The sequence below is a fragment of the Plasmodium gonderi genome (assembly GCF_002157705.1).
Source record: "Plasmodium gonderi DNA, contig: Chr12, whole genome shotgun sequence".
Lineage (NCBI taxonomy): Eukaryota > Apicomplexa > Aconoidasida > Haemosporida > Plasmodiidae > Plasmodium > Plasmodium gonderi.
This window is the reverse complement of record NW_021628937.1, coordinates 2,384,454-2,405,561: the sequence shown is the minus strand read 5'-3', so window position 1 is coordinate 2,405,561 and position 21,108 is coordinate 2,384,454. Positions and strand designations below refer to the sequence as shown.

Here is a 21,108-nt window from a genome sequence, read left to right as displayed (position 1 = left end):
TTGATAATAATTACGTAAATTGTTTTCTGCACAAACATATTTTTATTTTATTTTTAATGCCACAAAAAGGAAAAGCTAATTTTAGAGGAAATTTTACTCTCCTTCGCCTTATGTGTTGTATAAACCCCATTAGTGTGATAGCATTTTTGATATTTGTTGTACTACTACCCCAAAGGGAAATAAAAATATAAAATTATTCCATTTTATTTTAAAAATTGAAGAAAAAATGAAAAATATGAATTCATTCATGAGGGAATTAAAGCGTGTGTTTAAAAAGGAAAGTGATAATTCGTATCAGTCTATATTAAAAAATATCAAAATACAAAGCATATACACAAATGATAAAATTAATAAAAAGGAGCATTATGTTTATTTTAAAGAATATGACATAAAAACAAATGGTATGCAAAGTAACTAGGTGGAGAGAGAATGAGGGAAAATATGCGTGCCTGTTGGCATGCATAGCATTGTCACCTCCTATTTGTTACACTAAAAATATATATATACTAGTGCACCCTCCTCCTTTGCGTTTTAACTACTCCTATACACAACTTTTCACACCTTTTAATGCATGTTTCCTACACGCAGATTTGAATTACTCACATATTTCAAAAACAAAAAGATTGTTCAGTATCGAAAGACGTAAATACAAAAATGCTATTCTGTTTGCTACAATCGGTTCCACCATTGGGATAGTTTCTTTCGTCTTTTTTGTATCACCACAATGGAATTATTATACCTAGAAGGGAAAAAAAAGGGATTTTTCCCAAATGTTTGGAGAAATACATGTAAAGTAATTGCTTTGCATTGTTTCGCCTTTTTTTGTTCCCATATTTTCTTCTTTCCATTTCGTTTTTTTTTTTTTTTTTTTTTTTTTTTTTTCTTTCTTTTTACGAACCTAACTTATATGTACTCTTTTAGATAGAAATCCAGGCAAAGACCAAAAAAGTCTAGATTTTCCTTGTTCATACTTCCGTTATGTCCACAGTTTACGAGCAAAGGACAACCCAAAACTCTGCAAGGGGAGGTGGGAGTAAGGATTTTTTTTTTATGTAAAATATAGTAACATCCTCTAGATATGTGCAGTATGCTAGTGCCAAAAAGACGATCATGCTTCGCTTAATCAAAATTTCTTACTTGGGAGAGTAAACCTTATAAGCTTCCCTATAGGAAACATCAAAGCGAGATATGGGGACCAGGGTAGTTAGGTCTATGTTTGTGCTATGATAATCGTGACAGTTCACGTTCACATCCAACGACTTTGTTAAACGTTCAAAAAAAGTGTAAATAATATACGTATGAGTTAACAACTTTTTAAAAATTAATATACGATAAATCAAAAAAATGATAAAATGTATACTTGTGTTTTGGTTAATGGAAGTATACTCAGTAGCTAAACTTTTGGAATAATTTTTCATTTTTTGTAATTCATTTTTTAAAGTAAGGTAAATTTTACACACACTCATTCTATTGTTTAATCGCATCCAGCTTACATATTTTTCTAGTTCATTCGATAAATTAGCATTATTTATATTAATTCCAACATCGTTTGAAAATATATGAAGAAAATTCCTACTTTTTAGGAGAATCGTATTATCCTTGTTTTTTTCCTCTAAAGCATGATATAGCTGTTTTATATCTATTATGTATGTATTCTCTTCTAGTTTATAAAATACATTCAAAGATCCAAAAGAGGAACCACCATCTTTCTTAAAATAATTCAAACATATAATTAAATCGTGCAAAAACATGGACTTTTTTACTATCACATAGGGAGGAAACATACTGCAGTTAAAATCTTGTGTACACTTGTTATTCAATTGAAAATCGTCTTTATTTCGTTTTCCTTTAATTTTGATTGTTCTCTTTTCCAAATTAGTACGTAAGAAATATACATTTTCACAATCGCTGTTCGAATATTCCCCATCAGACAAGGGTTCGTCAGATCCTTCTTTATTGATAAAACAATGTTTATCATTTTTCATTTTTGTCCTCCCGTTTAGATCACCTTGATCAAAGCATTGTGATAAAATAAAAGGAATTTGATAAATAGAATTACAATATTGTTGTTCATAGGATGAAAGGAAACATTGAGAAGGGTACGATCCATATACCTTCATTCTAAAAATAAAAGATTTTAAAAAACATATTTTCTCCTTTTCTAGTACATTATTCAATTCGCTAAATAATTGTCCACATGAATTCAAATTATAATTTACTGTATTTACAATTTCAGTTATAGAATCACTAAACTCATTTAAAAAATTTATAATATCCATATCTTCTATATTAAAAGCAGGATCATCCTTTTTTCTATTTTTTGTATTTATGTAATTATATAAGTAATCATTTTTTAAAAAGAACCCACTATATGTAAAATGAACCTTTTCAACTTCTTTCCTTTTGGACATGTATAAATCTTTCAATATTTTATCAAGCTTATCCATTTCAAATATAAAATCTTCATTTTCCTGTAGCATATCATATATATTATCTTTGGTAGAACACCTTTCTTTATACATAGACTCTGACATTAAAAAATCTTCATAGTTACAGTTTACTTTTTTAAATTTATTCATGAAACTTATATTATCATTATAAATACAATATATAGCATTGTGCGTCTGCTTTTCTAAATTATGCTCCTTATAATTATATAAAGACATAATAAATTTATATGTCTCTAAACCTATGGAAATGAAAGAATTATTCGTAGTAGAAGATTTATTCAAAAACAAAATGCAATCGTTTAGTACTTTCCAGCTTTGCAAAAACAGCTCCATATCTAGTTTTTTCAGTTTATTATCAAACCAGCATTTGTCCACATTTTCATCAATAATTAGATGATCAACAAAAGTCATATTTTCATTTGGACTCTTGAAAAAGATTCGTTTTTTATAGTGCTCCGTTTCTTCCTCCACTTCCTGTCCATTCCGTTTATGCAATTCCGTCTGCTTCTTCTCATCCTGATTCTTCTCATTAGTGCATAAATTGTGATAAATCATTTTCTGTGCCATAGCTAAGTCATCCCTTTCTGCATCCATCTCATCATCACAACAGCTAGTTATCAAGGGCAATAGATTTTCTTCATTTTCACTAAAATCCTTGGTACAACCTACTTTCCCCTGATCACTTTTATACAATTTAGATATTCCTTTTGACACACCTGTAACTACATTTGACATATAATGAATTATTTCGTCATTATTATCATAAATTAATATTTTGGGCACATTGGAACTCATATAATATTTTGTTATATCTAGTTTATACGAGGTAAACTGCAAAATGTTGTAGGCGTATTCCCCTAGCATGTATTTTGCCACCTCTTCGAAATTGTAAAACGATTTGTCAATACATACAAAGGATATCTTTGGCTTTTGTACATTTTCACAGTTATTACTATTATTACAATAATTACTGTCGTTATTATTGTTCCTATTGTTATCATCACTTCCATTATTGAGCTTATCACCATTGATTCGAAGTTTTTTTTTTTTTCTGTTGTTCATATTAATCTTTCTCTTTATCCTTATGTTGGTTACTTTTAGCTTGCATAATATAATGAAGTGTAACAGTAATATAATATATTTAAATGGGATTAATAGAATATTTAGAATTTTGTCTTTTTTCCTATTCATCAATCTTACCGTTTTGTTTATTTGTTTGTTAGTGATTTTCATGTGTGCTTCATTTTTATATAGTTTTCCCAAAATTTCGGAGTTCTTATTTTGTTCATTAAAATTGCATAAATGATACGACACGTATGAACATAAGGGGCCCCCGATAGATGTTCCATGTAACCCTAAATGTTTTATTTTTTTTGATAAAAGATATTCTGCAATTTTTAAAGCATCTAAATTATTTCTGTTCAAATTTGGGTAACCGCTTGATTTACTGTAACCTCGATAATTATAAACAAAAACGTTCATATTGTTTTCTATATAAAATTTAAGTGATTCAGAATAACAAGCATTTAATTCATAATATGCTGCATTTGGATTAAAATATAACACTACTGGTATATCATGTAAATAATCATCATGATAAATGAAATTGTAGAAATCATTATTGAAGGCATTTAAATAAATGTAACTATTACAGTGAGTATTCATATTATACATATCGTATAACCCCTTTTTTCCTATCGTTTTTATCAACTTCATATATTTTTGCATCTTATCACTTAGAAATTTCTTACATGGTATAAACATACAATCTAGTTTTTCCTTATTAATCACCAAATATTCCTGCTTTCCATAATATTTATAAATCAATTCATATTTAAATAAATCCAATGTTCCTGCTATGTGATTTTTTATGTAATTATTAATGTATATGGGAAGTTTTTTTATGTCTATACTTTCTTTTAATGAGTTTAGTTTAAAAAGCTCACCTAGTTTATTCAAAAAAAATGTTAAATCATCTAACAATTTCAAAACATTCTCGCATTGTATAATCATGAAAAAGTTTTTATAATTGACATGAGTAATTGATTTTTCATAATTTTCATGATGAAATAGGCTCAAAATATTTATATCGACGTAATTAGAATGCATTTCATTTGTAGAATTCTCTTTATTTTTCAAATTATGATCTTCACTTTTTATGTTGTAATTGGAAATGTTACACATTTTTTTATACTCCTCAGAATAGCTGCTTATTAATCCTTCTTCCTTCCTATTACCGTTCCTTCTATGGAATAAATTGTTATATGTGCTGCTCAGGTCGCTATGAATTTTCTCATTCACCTTTTCTGATATCAATTTCATACGTTCCTCCGGGATCTTACATTCATTTTCATTTTTCTTGTTAGATATATACTTCCATACGTTGAATATCCATCTTGGGTATTGCAAATTTGTATCTCTTTCCTTTTCTATGATATTCTCATAAAATTGTCTATATGTAGTGTTTTTCTTACTTATAAACTCATGTACTGTTTTGTTGATATCCTTGTGTATTGATATTTCTGTAAGCATTTCCGGATATAGTATGTCATCTTGATGTATATATATTTTCAATTCATTTATTTTTATCATGAAAATTTTTAAATAGTAATAAAAATTTAATTGTTCATCAGTGAAGTCTACATTTTCTTCTAAATTCACATACAGATAATAACTAATGTATAGGGTGTAGAATATGTATAAACTACTAAAAAAATTAAAATAGTTATCTTTGTTATTACTACTTGAAAACAGCTGCTCTAATTTAATTTTAAGATTTCTATTAGGTTCATTTTCACATTTAAGTATTTCCTTAACATTTATTCGAAGCTCACTTATAATAAGTGACAATTTTACGGATTCCTTCATATAAAATTTGCATAGTTCAACTTTATTGTCATAATTTGTCTACATGCAGGATGGGTAGTAAGGGGGGCGATGGTGAAGGGAAATTGTATATAAAAATGTGACGTTTTCATTTAAACATTTTTGTTTACACGTTTATGTTTATGCGTTTTTTTTATTCTTTTTTAATTTTCCGTTTTTTCCCCTGTTTACCTTGTGGAAGTATATAAACAGACTCCCGGGGTATGTCAAAGCCCTTACAACAAAATTGAAACATATGTAGAACAATAAAATGTTCACAAACAGGTAGAATAAGGTATTGTTTAACACAGACAAAAACAAGGAGATATATGTGTAATATAAATAGAGTACTGTTAAGAAGAAAACGATACACGAACTATTTTTTTTTAAAGATTTAAACATTTTTTTGCAAAACATAATTGTAGACATGACTTGTAATGAAAACTATATGGGCTTTTTTTAGTTTTTATTCGATTTTGTTAGTAAACATATATTATCATGCATTTTGCAGCAGGAAGGCTGTTTATGCAATGGGGTTCCCTTGGGTACTGCATAAAGGTTATCAGAAAATATGTATATGTATTTGTAAACAAATACATGTATATATATTTTCATATAAATCCATATGTAATATATATTTTACCTCTAAATAAAACTGAATGTAATCTCGATGAGAACAATTTTAAATTACATTTTCTTAAGTGTCAATTATAAGTTATCAATTTAAGCTTTCTTAAATTGTGTTAAATTGCGTGAAGTAATTTTTGTAGTTTTTCTGAACACATTCAAGAAAACTCATTTTGTGTAATTCACATTTAAAAAAAAAAAAAAAAAAAAAAGTATTGTAAATATATGTATACATATATTCAGATAAGTAAACAAGTTTAAAAACATGTACACATACAATATCACAGACAAAAAATGTTCATAAAAGCAAGAATGTGATGTAAATTCGGATTTATTGGGGGATGTTGAAATTGCATGCTTTTAAAGAATTTTTAAAAACGTTAATTTTATAAAGTTTTAAAACATTAAAAAGGGAAAATGTATTTTTTATGCTATAATTGTATGAGCTCTTAAAAATAGAAATAGATAAATAAAAGAATGATCATATAATTAAATCTCACATAATTCAATCATTTAAGCATTTCCTTATTTTTTTTTTTCAAGCAACGTAATTGGTGTTATGTGTAGTGAAGTAGTGAAATAAAAAGAAAAGAACAAAATGTGAGACATGAACGGAATGAACGAAATGAACGGAATGAACGAACTGAACGGAATGAACGAAATGAACGGAATGAACGAAATGAACGGAATGAACGAAATGAACGAAATGAACGGAATGAAAGAAATGAACGAATTGAACGGAATGAACGGAATGAATACACTGAAATGAGGAACTCAAATGATGCATCGAGCTGGTGTATCAAAATAAAATGAGCTCATGAGCCTTCTGAAAATATAAAAAATAAGGTAAGAAATTAACATATTCGCCATACAAACCGAAAGAAAAATATGGGTTAATTTTATAACACATAAAACTCAAGGCATATTTCAAAAATACTCACAAGTCAGACGTTCGAAACAAAAAAAAAAAAAAAAAAAAAAAAAAAAAAGGGGGATGAGATGGGAAACAACTGCTTTCACAAATGGTATAAGATTCATACATATGTAGAGGTGTGTACAGAATAAACATATATATAAAGATTGTGTATATACTTTTTCATATCACACATTTCCCTCTAGCAGATGTATGCATCATATTTTTCTTTCTTTTTTTCGATTGCTTCCTTTAATTTTTGTTGTAATTTAAGTAAAACGGGGTGATTGACATCCTTTTCAAATGTTTTTTTATTTTCCGAATATAGTATTATTTTTTTAACGGGTAAAATATTTCTAGTTGTTGAGCATATGAAGCAGAATTCAAAAAGCTCAACATCTCTTATGTTGATAGATTCCCTTTTTAATTTAATCCCCTCTTTTTCGCACAAGTCTATTATTTGTTCTCGTGTGGTCCCTTTAAGAACATATTCATCATTTGCTGTATACAAAATATTTTCAAAAAAACAAAAAAAATTACAAGTTAACCCTTCCGTTATTTCACCCTTTTCGTTATATAGAACAACATCGTTACTATCTTCATTTTTTAATTTTAATAATTTTTCTCGAATATCAAACACATTTGAGTATTTTATATTTGGCAGTTTTCTTTCCCCACACATGATATCAATTTGCACATTACTGTTATGTCTTGGTAGACATTTTATATAACACAAAATTGAAAATGGCACATTTAAAGAATACTTTTTATTATTGACTATATCCCATGTTATCGTAACCATTACCATATAATTAGAATTTTCACTAAAATGTTTTTTTTTTGAGTCATCATTTAATGCATTTAAAAATTCAAAACCTGTCTTGATGTTTCTGCTACTATATTTACATATATTCTCTAATGTTAAACTCTGTAAAATGTTCGTTATACATTCTTTGTTATTGTCATTTATTTGTAACTTGAGAAAGTTCGTAGCATACATATGCAAATTTTTCATGTGTAAGGTAAAGTTAAAAATATATTCATACGATGTTACTGTTTTCATGGTAGTGTACACTCCATGTATTCCCAATTTAATGAATTCCAGGGCTGGCATATCGACTAGCGATGGCACATTATTCTTTATGAAAATTGCCATTCTTTTTTATTCTGTATAATGTGGGCAAATTAAAATATTCACAAAAACAAAAGCAGAAACAGAAACAATAGGAAAAAATTTTCTACATTTGCGTATAAACAGGATAATACAAATTCTTTGGTAAGTATGTTTTATTTGACTAATTCATCAATTTTATGGAGAGAATCATATGGGTCTCCTTATTTTGTGCTTAAATCAAGTTCATGGAAATAAACCAAATCCATTAGTCTTGTACGTAAATTCGGATAAATCATGAAAGGACAAGTATGTAAGAACGTGGGAATATACGAATGTAAAAATGCAAGAAATACACACAATCAGAATGTAGTGAAAGTCAATTCTCGCAATTTTATGTAAACATATTTTCCATTATTGGAGTGAATTTCTTTTTCATATTTACAGAAGAAGCTAAAGCTTAAACATACATATGTTCACAAGCACTTGCATTCATACCATCATAGTACATTTGTTGTCATCGTGAATTCATTCTATGTATAAAAACACGTGTATGTGAGCCCACATCAAGGGATTATAAAGGTGGTAAAATGCAACAATGTGGATTTAGTTAATCTTCTAATCTTTGTTAAACTTAATGCTACAAAAAAGAAGAAAAAAAAAAAAAAAGCTCAGTAGTACAGTTTTGAAAATATAAAAATGGTAACAAAAGAAAGTTAGCATAATTTATTATTTTTTTTTTTTAATTAATTAAATGATATTCCCTCAACATACTAGGTCTTTGAAGGAACAACGATAGTCTATTTCTCCAATTTAAAAGTAAAATTATGCATTGAAGAGAACTATAAAATTTCTTTTTATTTTTGTATAGATTTAATTTTTATGCATATAGATTTTACTCTTTGTTTCGTAACGCTTTTATGTTCGTGAAAAAACTGAACACAAATAATTCCCTAGAAGGAAAAAAAAATAAAATTAAAATAAAAATAAAATAATATAAAATTTAAACAGGAACAAAATGTTGACTTTTTTTCCTTTTCTTGCATTTAAAACATATTTGCGGAATATGCCCTTACCCAAGGCAAGAAAAAAAGTCAAATGCATTATTTAATATTCAATTATTTACACCACATTTATATATTAAAACTGAGCTCATGTATTTTTACATGTGCATATATATTTTTTTTTTTTCCACATTTTTTCTTTTTCCACATTTTTAATTTTTTCCACGTTTTTTCTTTTTTCCACGTTTTTTCTTTTTTCCACACTTTTTCTTTTTTCCACGTTTTTTCTTTTTTCCACACTTTTTCTTTTTTCCACGCTTTTTCTTTTTTGCAACATCTTTTAAAATTTACGAAGATGTATTTTATTCCAAATTTAATTAATTATAGCCTTTTTCGCAATGGTAAAAAGGAAAAAGACATATGACCCTGAAATGTCCATCACAGGGTTTATTGGCCTTTTTTTTTTTTTTTTTTTTTAATCCTAATGTATATTGAAATTTATATTATATTATTTTTGTAAGATATTTTTGTCGTCTATTTTGATTAATCTTGTCTCTGTTATGAAAAGAAGGAAAAAAGTTCTGTATTACTATTTTGTGACATATTTAACGAATATAAAAAAATATATACACATATATGTATATATATATATATATATATATATATATATATATATAATGTAAAATGAAACGAAAGGGAGGCATAGAAAAAAGATGAAGAGCTAGTTAAACAAAGTGTAAGAAACAAAACAAATTGAAACATAAAGAAGAAAAAATAAAATAAAATACAACCCAACACTACAAAGCTGAATAATGAGTTAAGGAGAAACTTGTAAAATTACCTGGAATAAAATATGTATCCTCTTAAAGTATTTGTTAAAAAGGATTAAGAATAAGAAAAGGGTCCATGAAAAAGGAAAACATTATTGAATAGTTTCTTATCTTTTGAATGTTTGTACTTGTAGCTAACACTTTACACATGCGTATCCATATGTTTTAAGCAGCACAAGTGTACACACACCACCCCTGGTTGAGTCTACAGTTAAACATACAAGGAGAAAAAAATATAAAATAAAAAAAAAATGCGAAAACGTAATGAAGATTTCGATGACTATTATGATGTACATGAGGAGAATTGGACACATGATACATTTGAGGAACTAGAATATACCCAGAGCCTAGAGAAAAATATAAAAAAAAAACTAAGTAAAGAAGAGTCAAAACAGAGTATATTTTTCTGCACAGATGATAAATCAAAAATTATTAATTCTGAACAAGTACAATCAAACAGCAGCGATGTGTATGTAATAAATAATCTAAAACCATACAAGGAAGACAAAGATAGCATCAATTTAAACATTAATGAAGCAATTGAGGAGGGGGGAAATCATCAAAATGAACCTAAAGAGTTGTTAAAGAATCTAGCTGATGAAATGGATGATGAACACACTGATGGTCAAATTAGCAACAAATTAAGAGAAAGCAAAAAAACAGACCAAGAACTATATTTATTTAAAGATATTTATAAAGAGTTAGAAAATTCCCCAAATGATGAAAAGGATGACAATTACTCATATGAAGGAAACCTTTGCAAAAGAAGTGATAATGAAGAATTTTTGCAAAAATTAGAATTCATGAGTAGTAACAACGAATCAGACAATATGGAAGATCCTTCAGGTAATTTATTTAATTTGAACAAATCATCTATGGAATTGTGGGATAAAATAAATAGCAACGATGGCGATTATGGAGATTATGACGATCATGCCCATTATGGTGATTATGACAATTTTACAAATGAATGTGGTACTAGTCATCAGGATAGTAGCACATTTCACCATAGTAAACATAGCAACTATAAAGATTATAAAGAAACATTCGAAAATGAAAAATATGACAACTTTGCTTATAATAACAGCAATGGAAATAGCTCTATTATGAAGAGTCGAAATGATGATAGCGAAAAGGAGTATGATTTAAAAGGAGATAGCCATTTTTCTACCTTTTTAAAAGAACAACTGGATATTAGCGAATCTGAAAAAAGTAGCAAAGGCGTGCATTATTTTAAAAGACATGATAACTTAGAGGATGGGGTAGCAAGTAGAAATGCAAAATATAAAATGAGAAGAAAAATTGAAGATATAAATGATGAAATAAATTGCTCGTATGGAAAGGAAGATGCATGTGTTAATGCAGTAAAAATTGGGACTAATAAGAACATAATGCAAAATGATAAATTTATAGATAATAATAGCAATATCATTGGTGAGGCGTCCTTAAACAACTCACACAATTACAATTTTTCAAATGATAATAGCAACATTAGTTTAAATACTCCTAACATTCATGTGAAAAAAAAAAAAACAATTGTTCTTCATAGTAAGGATGACAATGTTATTAATAAAAATATATGTGAAGATAGTTTAAAAACCAGCGCGTACGGTTACCTCTCCCGTGATAGTAACCAAATCGGAAAAATTAATAAAATGGATAGTCATAACACATCTGCGAAATGCAGTTATCAGAGCAGCAAGGAAAACGGTAAAGATGACCATGGCAAGGATTCAATCAAAAGGTCAGTAGACAATGAAAACAAGAACAATGACATGACATATGAACAAATAAATACTACTGTGAGATCAATAAATAACATTAAGAAAAACGCAAGAGGACAGAATGGTCAAATGAAGCAACTACCGAAAGGTGACAACACAACAGGGTTTCGAAAAAGGAAAGTCGATAACAAAAATGACAGGGATGGAAGTGGTAGAAGTGGTAGAAGTGGTAGAAGTGATAGAAGTGATAGAAGTGGTAGAAGTGATAGAAGTGGTAGAAGTGGTAGAAGTGGTAGAAGTGGTAGAAGTGGTAGAAGTGGTAGAAGTGGTAGAAGTGGTAGAAGTGGTAGAAGTGGTAGAAGTGGTAGAAGCGATAGGAGCGATAGTAATAATGACAGCAAATCTTTTAAAAGCATGCTTGTAGACCAAAAAAATACTCAGAGATATTCCCAAAAGAAGCAAATAAAAAATGAGGATTTTGTGAATAGCAGCTCAGATAGCGATTTTATTTCGATAAGTAAGGAAAGAGTTAAGGATAATGCAAATACGCATGCTACATGTAACAGTAATGACAGCACCGATATATGCATTGATCTAAATGATGAAGACTCGTGGGAAGAAACTGACAAATCAAAGGGAAAAAAGGGAGTTGCAAGCAAAAAGGTTGTAGTAAATAAAAAGGGCGTTGTAAGCAAAAATGGAGTTATAAGCAAAAATGGAATCGTTCCAACTATAAAAGATAAAATCAAAAAATCAAATAAGAAGAATGAAGAAGAGGGAAGTAGTACAGGGAGGATGAAGTATATGAACAAAGAAGAAAGAGAGAAAAGAGACCCTTCAATTGAGCAGGATGACCACAAGAGCAATGATAGACTAAAGGAGTTGGGGAAGGAACTAACTAACCAAATTTACAAACTAGAAAAAGAACAAGATAAAGTTAAAAAATTAGAATACGAATTAATTGCTAAAAGTGCAGAAATGGAACTAGAGCGAGAAGAAATGAAAAACAAAATAGATGAAGAAAAAAAAATAATGAAGAAAACTATAGAAGAAGAAAAAAAAAAATGGAACAAGGAAAAGAAGAGAATAGAAAATGAGATAGATAAACAGAGAAATATTATAATGAATAAAAGAAAGCTAACAAACGAAATTGCAATGTTTAAAAATAAAATTAAAGAACTTGAAGAGAAAATTACAGCAGAAAAAAGACAACATAAAATAGTTGTCGACAAATTAAAAAAACAAGTGGAATCTTTACAAATTGAAAATGAAAAGCTTAAAACCGAGTTAAAAATATCAGATGAGTATAGAAGCAAATTAGAAAATTATCAGCAAAAAACTATTATGAAATTAGCAACAAATGTAATTCAAGAGAAGACAACAAAAAATGAGGATATGAAAAATTCTTTGCATTTTTCTGATTGCTCAGAAAATTCTAACAAAGTAAAGAAAATATCAAATATTCAAAATAAAAATACGCTAAATAATATAGACCTAATTGATCAAAGCTCAAGTAGCAATAATAACAAAATATACAAACATGTCCAAAGGGGAAGCGATCCATGTGTAGAAAAATGGAAAGACATAAAAAAAAAAGAAAAAAAAAGTACTCTTGATAATTTATTTGTTCATAAAAATGATATGAAAAATGCACGATCTAACGAAAATAACAACACATTTATAGATAAAAATTTGAAAAAAATGAAGTCCATAATTCAGAGAAATAGAAACCTACAGTGTAAGGACAAAATATATAATGAGGAAGACATTTATAGCAATACTACGAATGAACATAATAAACATTACAAAGAGTATTTTTTTGATAACTCCCCTAAAATAAATGAGAATTTGTCATACAATAGTGGTTTCATGTTCGATGAGAAAGGAAAGAATGACCTTCATGAAGAGCTAATCAGTTCCACCTTTTTAAATGACTACACAAAGTACTACACTAAGAATGAGAAGAATAAAAAGGAATTAGATTTAGGAACAATGGTGGACAAATTGAATGGAGAAATACCCATCGAAAATTCAATCATAAGATATGGCGAACCAAATAGAGCCACGGTAAATTCTCACAGTGGTAAAGCATCAAGCAAAATGCATGATCTCATAGATAACGAAACCGTAGTGTATAAAACAAACAACAAGATAATTAATTGCTATTCAAACATGTTGGCAACAACCAAGATAGGTATAAATATAAAAGATGATTATCCAGCAAATTTTTCAAAAAATGGGAAGGAAGATACATCAAATAATAGGGCTAAAAATGGTACTAATAATAATAACCACGCTGAGAAGAAAAATACATTGTTAGAATGCCATGAGAAAGATGGCACATATGTTTCTAACAAACAGAATGATGATATGAAGGGGAACATAATAATAGGAAAAAAGAATAAGTACGATAATGATTGTGCAAAAAAAAATAATTTAGAACCGAGATCCTGCTCGGAGAGACCTATAACTAATAATGTTAACAACCTAAACCCTTTTGGCAAAAATTGGGATTTCATAATAAACTTTAATTTTGATGAATTATTTAACAGTTGTGAAAATGTAATCGAATCAATGTTTTCATCAACCAAGATAATGAAATATAGACAGGCATTCATCGATGGAAAGGTGGAAACGTTATTTGAAGATGGCTTAAGAATAATTGAAAAAAATAAAAACAAAAAAATTGTCGATCCCTCAAATTTAACTATTTACCTTTACCCCAGTAAGGATTACAGAGCACAGCTCCCCAATTCATACACGGTATTAATTTTTGATGCACTCGCACTCATTTATGTGCAATATGGAAAAATGCCATATGCATACATTCATATGTGTCTATTAATTTGTTCACGTCGTGTTGGTGACGTGTGAGATTTTTGTGCACGCCTCTATACATTAATGCAAAGGAATACATTTCCAAACTGCATTTATTACAATATCTCCCCCCTTTTTTTAGCTATTTCGATTTGTCAATAAAGGCATATATCAAGTGAACATACCTAATAAGTGTCAGCTGAATAAGTATAAACAGAGAGAAAGGAATTTATTAACTGAGTTTTTGTGCATCCATCTGTTGTTCTAAGAATTAGCCCATGTATCAGTTTCTCCTCTCATGCTTTATTTTCTCCTACGATGTGTTGCTTTATTTCAATTTATTTTTTTGTTTGTTTTTTTTTTTTGGCAGGTTTCCAAATGGCCAAATAGATTGCAAATACATCGATGGTCACACACAAATTTTATTTTGCGATGGAAAAAGGAAGGAAATCCTACCAAACAAGGAGGAATATGCCATATTACGTAACGGTACTTTATTAAAAGTGGGAATATGTACTATTAAATGAATACATGTGAAGAGTTTCTGAACTCGCACTTATGTGTAGTAACGAAAATTTAAATGACAACGTTCTTCTGTTACCAAAAAAAAAAAAAAAAAAAAAAAAAAAAAGGGTGAGAGTAGTAAATTCGCGACGAAACAAGAACCCTGCAAATGATACAACAAAATTTTGAAGAAACATTTTTTTTTTTTTTTTTTTTTTCGTTCCCCTTCTTTTTATCCATTACACAGGAACAATAAAAAAGATTAATTAGATCCTTCACTTCCAAGAGAAATATAATATGTGTATATTTTCTTCGACCATCACACTCCAATATCCCTTTCCTTATTTGTGACCGTTGTCAACTGTAGGAAACAAATTTGTTTTTTGTTACGATGCAGTTTATATTTGTGTTACATTCTGTTCTTTTTTTTTTTTTTTTTTTTTTTTATTTTTTTTTAAAGCCGAATGGGAAAAAAACAACACACCCGGTTATTTGTTAAGCTCACATTTTTTTTTCTTTTTCCTCATACATTTCCCAATTGTATAAGATCTTATCAATTCAATCTTTTTTTTAATTTTGAACAATTTATTAATGTTTTCTTTTTTTTTCTTTTTTTCGTATTCATAAGTATTCATAAATTGGTTTTCCATTTTTTTTCAAAATGCCATAGGCTAATTCATTATCGTCATCATCAACTTTATCATCTCAACATTATTTTTATTTTATTTTTTTTTTTTAAAAAACTTTTCATTTTAACGGTTTGTTTACGTCTCTTAAAGGTCTTTAATTTTTTGGAGTTCCTGTGTTTTTCCCATCCCATATATGTGAAAATAAAAAACATGGTCTCCCCATTTTTACATAATGGAGAAAAATAAAAACGTTTTTTTTTTTATTTGTTTTACTTTTTATTTTTGTTCTAAAGTGCATACATTTTCTGTGAAAAAAAAATATTGTTTAAAATGCAAACCGAAAGTTCAGTGACAAATGATAAATAAACATTTTTAGGCAAACCTTTCTTTACAATAATGGCAAATTTTTTGAAAGCACTGTTGAAGAAACGATGCTTTTTTTTTTTTTTTTTTTTTTTTTTTTTTTTCTCTTACTTTTCCTATGTTATTACAAATAAAATATACATGAGTGTAATGGTTGTAGCAAAATGTATAAATTAATACTTTTTTATGGACCTTCCTTTTTCACATATGGCAGCATCCATTTTTTTTTTTCTTTTTTTTGTCATCTCATTAAAGCATTTTACATTTCTGATGCATATATCTACTTTTGTGTACGATATATACCATTTACACATACAAATGTTAGGAAACGTTCTATGTCCTTTTAAGTACCCCTTTTTGTGCTCCCATAATATATATAATACCTACTTTTAAATTAAGCATATTTGAAAATGTTCTCTATATCTGAGTTATGTACATTTCTGTAGAATTTTTTTTTTTTTTTTGCATGTACGCCAAAGCGAAGGGGAAAAATTTAAAGAGAAGAAAAAATTCGCAATTTTCCAGGATTACATTTAAAGATAATCCAAATTTTGTAGATTAAACATATAAGCCATGTTTCTAAGAACTATATAATGGCAACGAAATCTATGGGGGAACTCCCAAAATATATTTTTCTTTGTACAGTTTTGAAGAAATCTTCGTTTTTTCCCATCTCTTTTTCCCCATATAATATCTTAACATAACAGTTATACAAAATGGATGAAGGAATATTGAGCAAATGCTCCACAAAGAATAGCATAAACAACATACCATATAGTAATTTCTTAATGGCAGAAAAAAGAAAACTGATGGAAGATGATAATAACATTAGTAGGTATAATAATATATATATGAACAAAAGGGTTAAAGTATCATTATTTGAAAATTTCGAATCTTTGAAGAAACAAAGACTAAGTGAAAATGATATATGTATAGATCATTTTAAAGATATGGACAAGTATATTAATCAAGTAAAAGAATTAAAAGATTTATATAACTCCCTCTTTACTGATAATTTAAAGGATGAACATGATCTCTTATATGTGAATAAAAAATTCTGTAGCATTCAGTGTAATGACATTATAGATAGAAATATCTTTTTTGAAAATTCGACAGAACGGTCGAATAGTGGCCTATACAATTATGGAAAAAGTGTAGTTACTCTTCCCAATGATGCTTTGATAAAGAAAAAACAGATAAATGAAGTGAACATAGATGAAGTAACTAGTAATGAAATAGACACCAGTGAAGTAGATACCGATGAAGCAGATTTTCGTTGCATAGAGATGTATGAAGGAGACAGGTGGAAGAATCTCAAAATGGAACGAAAGAACGCAAAAATTAAAGGAACTATTTTTCCCAAAGGAAGGAGAAATGTGAATAATACACAGAAAATAAATGAAGAAAATTTATGTAGCTATCTTCGATATAATAAAAGAATGAGAACTTTAGGAAAAAGAGTACTAAATTGTGTTTCAAACCAAATATTATACATTGACGACTTGTCAATGTATGATATTTTGTTATTAGTTTCATTTGTTACACAGTTACAAAATGAACAAAAAGAAAATGAAAAAGAAGAAAAAAATTTAGAAGTCATGGCAAACATTGATGATTTTCGAGTCAATGCACATTCGTTAAAGGAAATTTTTAGAAGTTATTATAAGGAAAAATGTTTTCAATGTTTTACATGTGGAATAAGATTTAGTACAAGTTTAGAAAAGTTAAATCATTTAGAGAATCATTATAAAAAAAATAAATACTACACAAGTAGTACTATGGAAAAAGCAGGTGTAAATAGAAATAAAAAGAAAATTATTTACCTTGATCATATGAGTATACCTATAGAATTTTTTATATGTAAAGATTATTCCATTTTTGAGGATGTATATGAAAATAATGTTACAAAAAATTGTAACTCCTTCTATTACAACTCCAATTTTGATACTGAACTGAAGACCATAAATGTGAATAATAATTATGAAAATGTGAATGATTTTCCGTTTTTAAAAAGTTCTAAAGGTGAGAAGAAGGCTGAATCAAATTTTGTAAACCAAGCAGTTGGATTAACAGCTGATTGGGCCTACGACGCTGCCGAACATGCAGGTGCCAGACATTCCTTTGTTGAAGATTCCAATTTGGAAGCACATTTGAATAAGGTAGATAAATTCGTTCGTAATAAAAAAGAAAGAAGCCAAGATAGATGCCAAGAAGAAACCCTTGATTTTTACATTTCATCAAAGATACACAAAATGAAGGAAATAAGGGACACTTGTTTTGACAACAATGCACAAAACCTATTCCATTTTAGAAAGAACTCCAGTGAAATCGACCATTTTTTTTGGTCAAAATGGAATAATGATACACAAAGGAGGAAAAATGAAAAAAAAAGCAAAAAAAAATTTAACAATATAGAAAATGATGAAAATGATACATCCGCTGATAATGATAATATGAATAATGATAAATACAAGGAAAACGAAGATGAGATGAACTTTTTTGATTTTATATATGGAAATCAAAACACGTATGATGTGAATCTGTCGAATTATTACATCGTGACAGAGGATAATAGTGTCCACATAAATTATATTGATGGAGAAGTAATGTATAAAAACATTATGAAATGCTTAGAGATAAATGATATAAACAATTATGAATTTCCCTCTTGGATACCTAGGAGAAGCATACATAATTTTCTTATTAAACCTGTTACAGAAATATATCGACAGCATGCCAATAGTAGCAATTCTTATGGAAATATTTCAGTTACCAAAGGGATGGGTAATATTTTTATGAACCAGTATGCTACGAGTAATTCCAAATTGGCGGAAAAACAGGAGGTGCAAAACAATATCTGGAACTTGTGTACAAATGGTGATTTTTACCTAAGTAAGCATTTGACTCCTATGAAGGTTTTTTTCCCCTTATCTCTTGGAGAAATTGAGAGTACCAGATATGAAAAGCACAATAACAAATGTGTTATGCATACTGGAGGAGTGGGAAAAGAAGCAGACCAAATGGGAACGCTCCTCAAAATAACAAGAACCAGCACGCATAAAGACATCCATGACATTGATACAAAAGTTATCAATGAGGAAAGAACCATATCCTACGAATTAAATCCATTCCCGGATGAAATCAACCAACGCAAAGGTATTATCGAGAAAAGGATCCTAAGAGAGGAGGATCAGGATCCGTTGGATGAAAATGAGAGAGCAAATTATTCCATGGAAGATTGTGCAAATAATGAAACCTGTGAATCATATAAAAACAAAGAAAAAAACTTAATAATACAGAAAAACATAATGCAATCATTTCTTCACATCTTCGATGAAAAGTTCTTTCTACAAACGAGTGCCTTTATAGAAGTATTTCTGTACTACTTAAGGGATAAATATTTTAAAATAAGTCATAATTTCAAAAACGACAAATATTTTAATGATACACAAGATAGGTTATTTAGTTATATATTAAATAACTATACACAGAAAAAACCAATATTTGATATTAATAATTATGAAGCAAATAAATGTTTTTTATGTAAAGAAAATCTTCTATTTGATTATTCATATGAATACAATGACTTCTACTATACAGATGCGCTATCAGTGGATTTGAATAATCTATTTGATGCTCAGGTTCAGGTTGATGGTTGTCACAATGACAATGATAATGTCAATGATCAAGAGAACAGTTATAGTTTCAATTTTTATACCAGAAGAATTGATGAATTAAGTGATAAATTTATATATAGTGAACTAAGTTACGACATACTAGACGAGGGAATGAAGGAAGCGGAAAATTTTTTTAAAAAAATAGAAAATTATAGCACACATTTGGATATTGGAATGAGTCAACATAATGAAGAAAAAAATGCCACTACTACTATGACAACTACTACTACTACAACTACAAGTGATGATCGTCTTGATAGAAAGGACGAGGAGGAGGAGGCACCAGCCTACAGTTCAATAAGCATGAACGATCTTTTGGAAAATGTAAAAAAAATAATTGTTGATAAATGTATGATCAAAAGAACTGTCATAGAGCCCTCGTTAAGCAACAGTCAGCAATTAAAGAATAAAAACAACAAAAAAAAAGATGATCACATTCATCATTACAGGAATTTATTTAAAAATTTATGCATTCCATATGAAACTTTAAGAATTTTGCATAATATACAGAAAGAGGAAAATAATAAAAACTCTACCATTAGCACATCTCAATTTGATATTAACCAAGAATATGCAAATGAAGAAATTGACAAATTTGTAAATTATTTTGAAAATGTTACTCAACAAGTAACAAATTCGATAAGCGAAAGTGCATACAAGGACAAAAAAAAAGACAAACATATTTTTAACCACATCACAAGTTGCTATATAAATGATGATGATGAAAAAAAAGAGAATTTTATTCATACCTTTTTTCCCTCCAAAAATTATTTGCACACAAATTTTACTTGTTTTCACAATCAATGTTTTAAAATGTATGTGCATTATTATTTTTTCCCTTATTATTTCTTAACCAAATTGGATGATCATGTTTTCAAAAAAATTGTAATATCTGCTATTACGAATTTTTTTAAAGCATACCAACGTATTTGTGTATTTAAAAATTCAAACATGAAACAAACAAGAAGTCTTTGTGTAAAACGAAAGTTATCATCCAAGGAGAAGCAGTTCCAAAGGAGAAAATACTTTTAGCTATTTCTCCAATGTACACCAGTCCTATATTTTTTTTTTTTTTTTTTTTTTTCCTTGTCTAAATTATTTTTATTTTAACAGATCAGTTTGTTGTTCCTCGTGGGATAAACAAGTGGAGACCCATTTTGGAATGCCCATACCAACATATATTCAATTCTTTTTTTCTTTTTTTTTTTAATTCATTTCCGTGCTTCACACGTATAGCACCTTTTTTTTTTTTCGTTGCTTGAATACACTATTGAAAAAAATAAAACAAATAAAAATTAAAATAAAAAATTAATGTTTTCAAAATGTTTGCACATGACGCAGGAATTATTTTATTTTATTATTTTTTTTTTATTATCTATTTATTTAATTTTTTTTTTTTTTTTTCCGTAGATGATTAAACAAAAACACGATTTCTATTATAAACACTTTAATTTTCAAAATGTATATTTCATGTATTTTTTTTTTTTTTTTTTTTTTTTTGTTTTTACCTGCAAAGAGGTCAAAATCGGGTTTGTGTTGAAAAAATGTTTATTGGGGTTAAATACAGTTATAGAGAAGGGAGTAAGATGGAATG

General features: G+C 28.2%; 5 protein-coding genes across 5 annotated transcripts; 3 read left to right on the top strand and 2 right to left on the bottom strand.

Annotated features, from left to right (window-relative positions):
• Positions 1-226: 226 nt before the first annotated feature.
• PGO_125020 (hypothetical protein, conserved) lies at positions 227-743 on the top strand (the record flags this gene model as incomplete). Its single annotated transcript, XM_028689292.1, has 2 exons — positions 227-401; positions 589-743. 2 exons carry the CDS (start codon positions 227-229, stop codon positions 741-743), a joined length of 330 nt encoding a protein of 109 aa, XP_028545093.1.
• Positions 744-903: 160 nt separating this feature from the next.
• PGO_125010 (hypothetical protein, conserved) lies at positions 904-5,744 on the bottom strand (the record flags this gene model as incomplete). The annotated part of the gene is made up of 3 exons (XM_028689291.1): positions 904-1,015; positions 1,138-5,357; positions 5,508-5,744. 3 exons carry the CDS (start codon positions 5,742-5,744, stop codon positions 904-906), a joined length of 4,569 nt encoding a protein of 1,522 aa, XP_028545092.1.
• A 1,313-nt stretch (positions 5,745-7,057) lies between these two features.
• Positions 7,058-8,011, bottom strand: PGO_125000 (aminodeoxychorismate lyase; the record flags this gene model as incomplete). The annotated part of the gene is made up of 1 exon (XM_028689290.1): positions 7,058-8,011. One exon carries the CDS (start codon positions 8,009-8,011, stop codon positions 7,058-7,060), a length of 954 nt encoding a protein of 317 aa, XP_028545091.1.
• Positions 8,012-10,051: 2,040 nt separating this feature from the next.
• PGO_124990 (spindle assembly abnormal protein 4) lies at positions 10,052-15,115 on the top strand (the record flags this gene model as incomplete). The annotated part of the gene is made up of 4 exons (XM_028689289.1): positions 10,052-14,287; positions 14,484-14,548; positions 14,712-14,830; positions 15,093-15,115. 4 exons carry the CDS (start codon positions 10,052-10,054, stop codon positions 15,113-15,115), a joined length of 4,443 nt encoding a protein of 1,480 aa, XP_028545090.1.
• A 1,438-nt stretch (positions 15,116-16,553) lies between these two features.
• Positions 16,554-20,546, top strand: PGO_124980 (hypothetical protein, conserved; the record flags this gene model as incomplete). The annotated part of the gene is made up of 1 exon (XM_028689288.1): positions 16,554-20,546. The coding sequence occupies one exon, from the start codon at positions 16,554-16,556 to the stop codon at positions 20,544-20,546; it is 3,993 nt and encodes a 1,330-aa protein (XP_028545089.1).
• Positions 20,547-21,108: the final 562 nt, after the last annotated feature.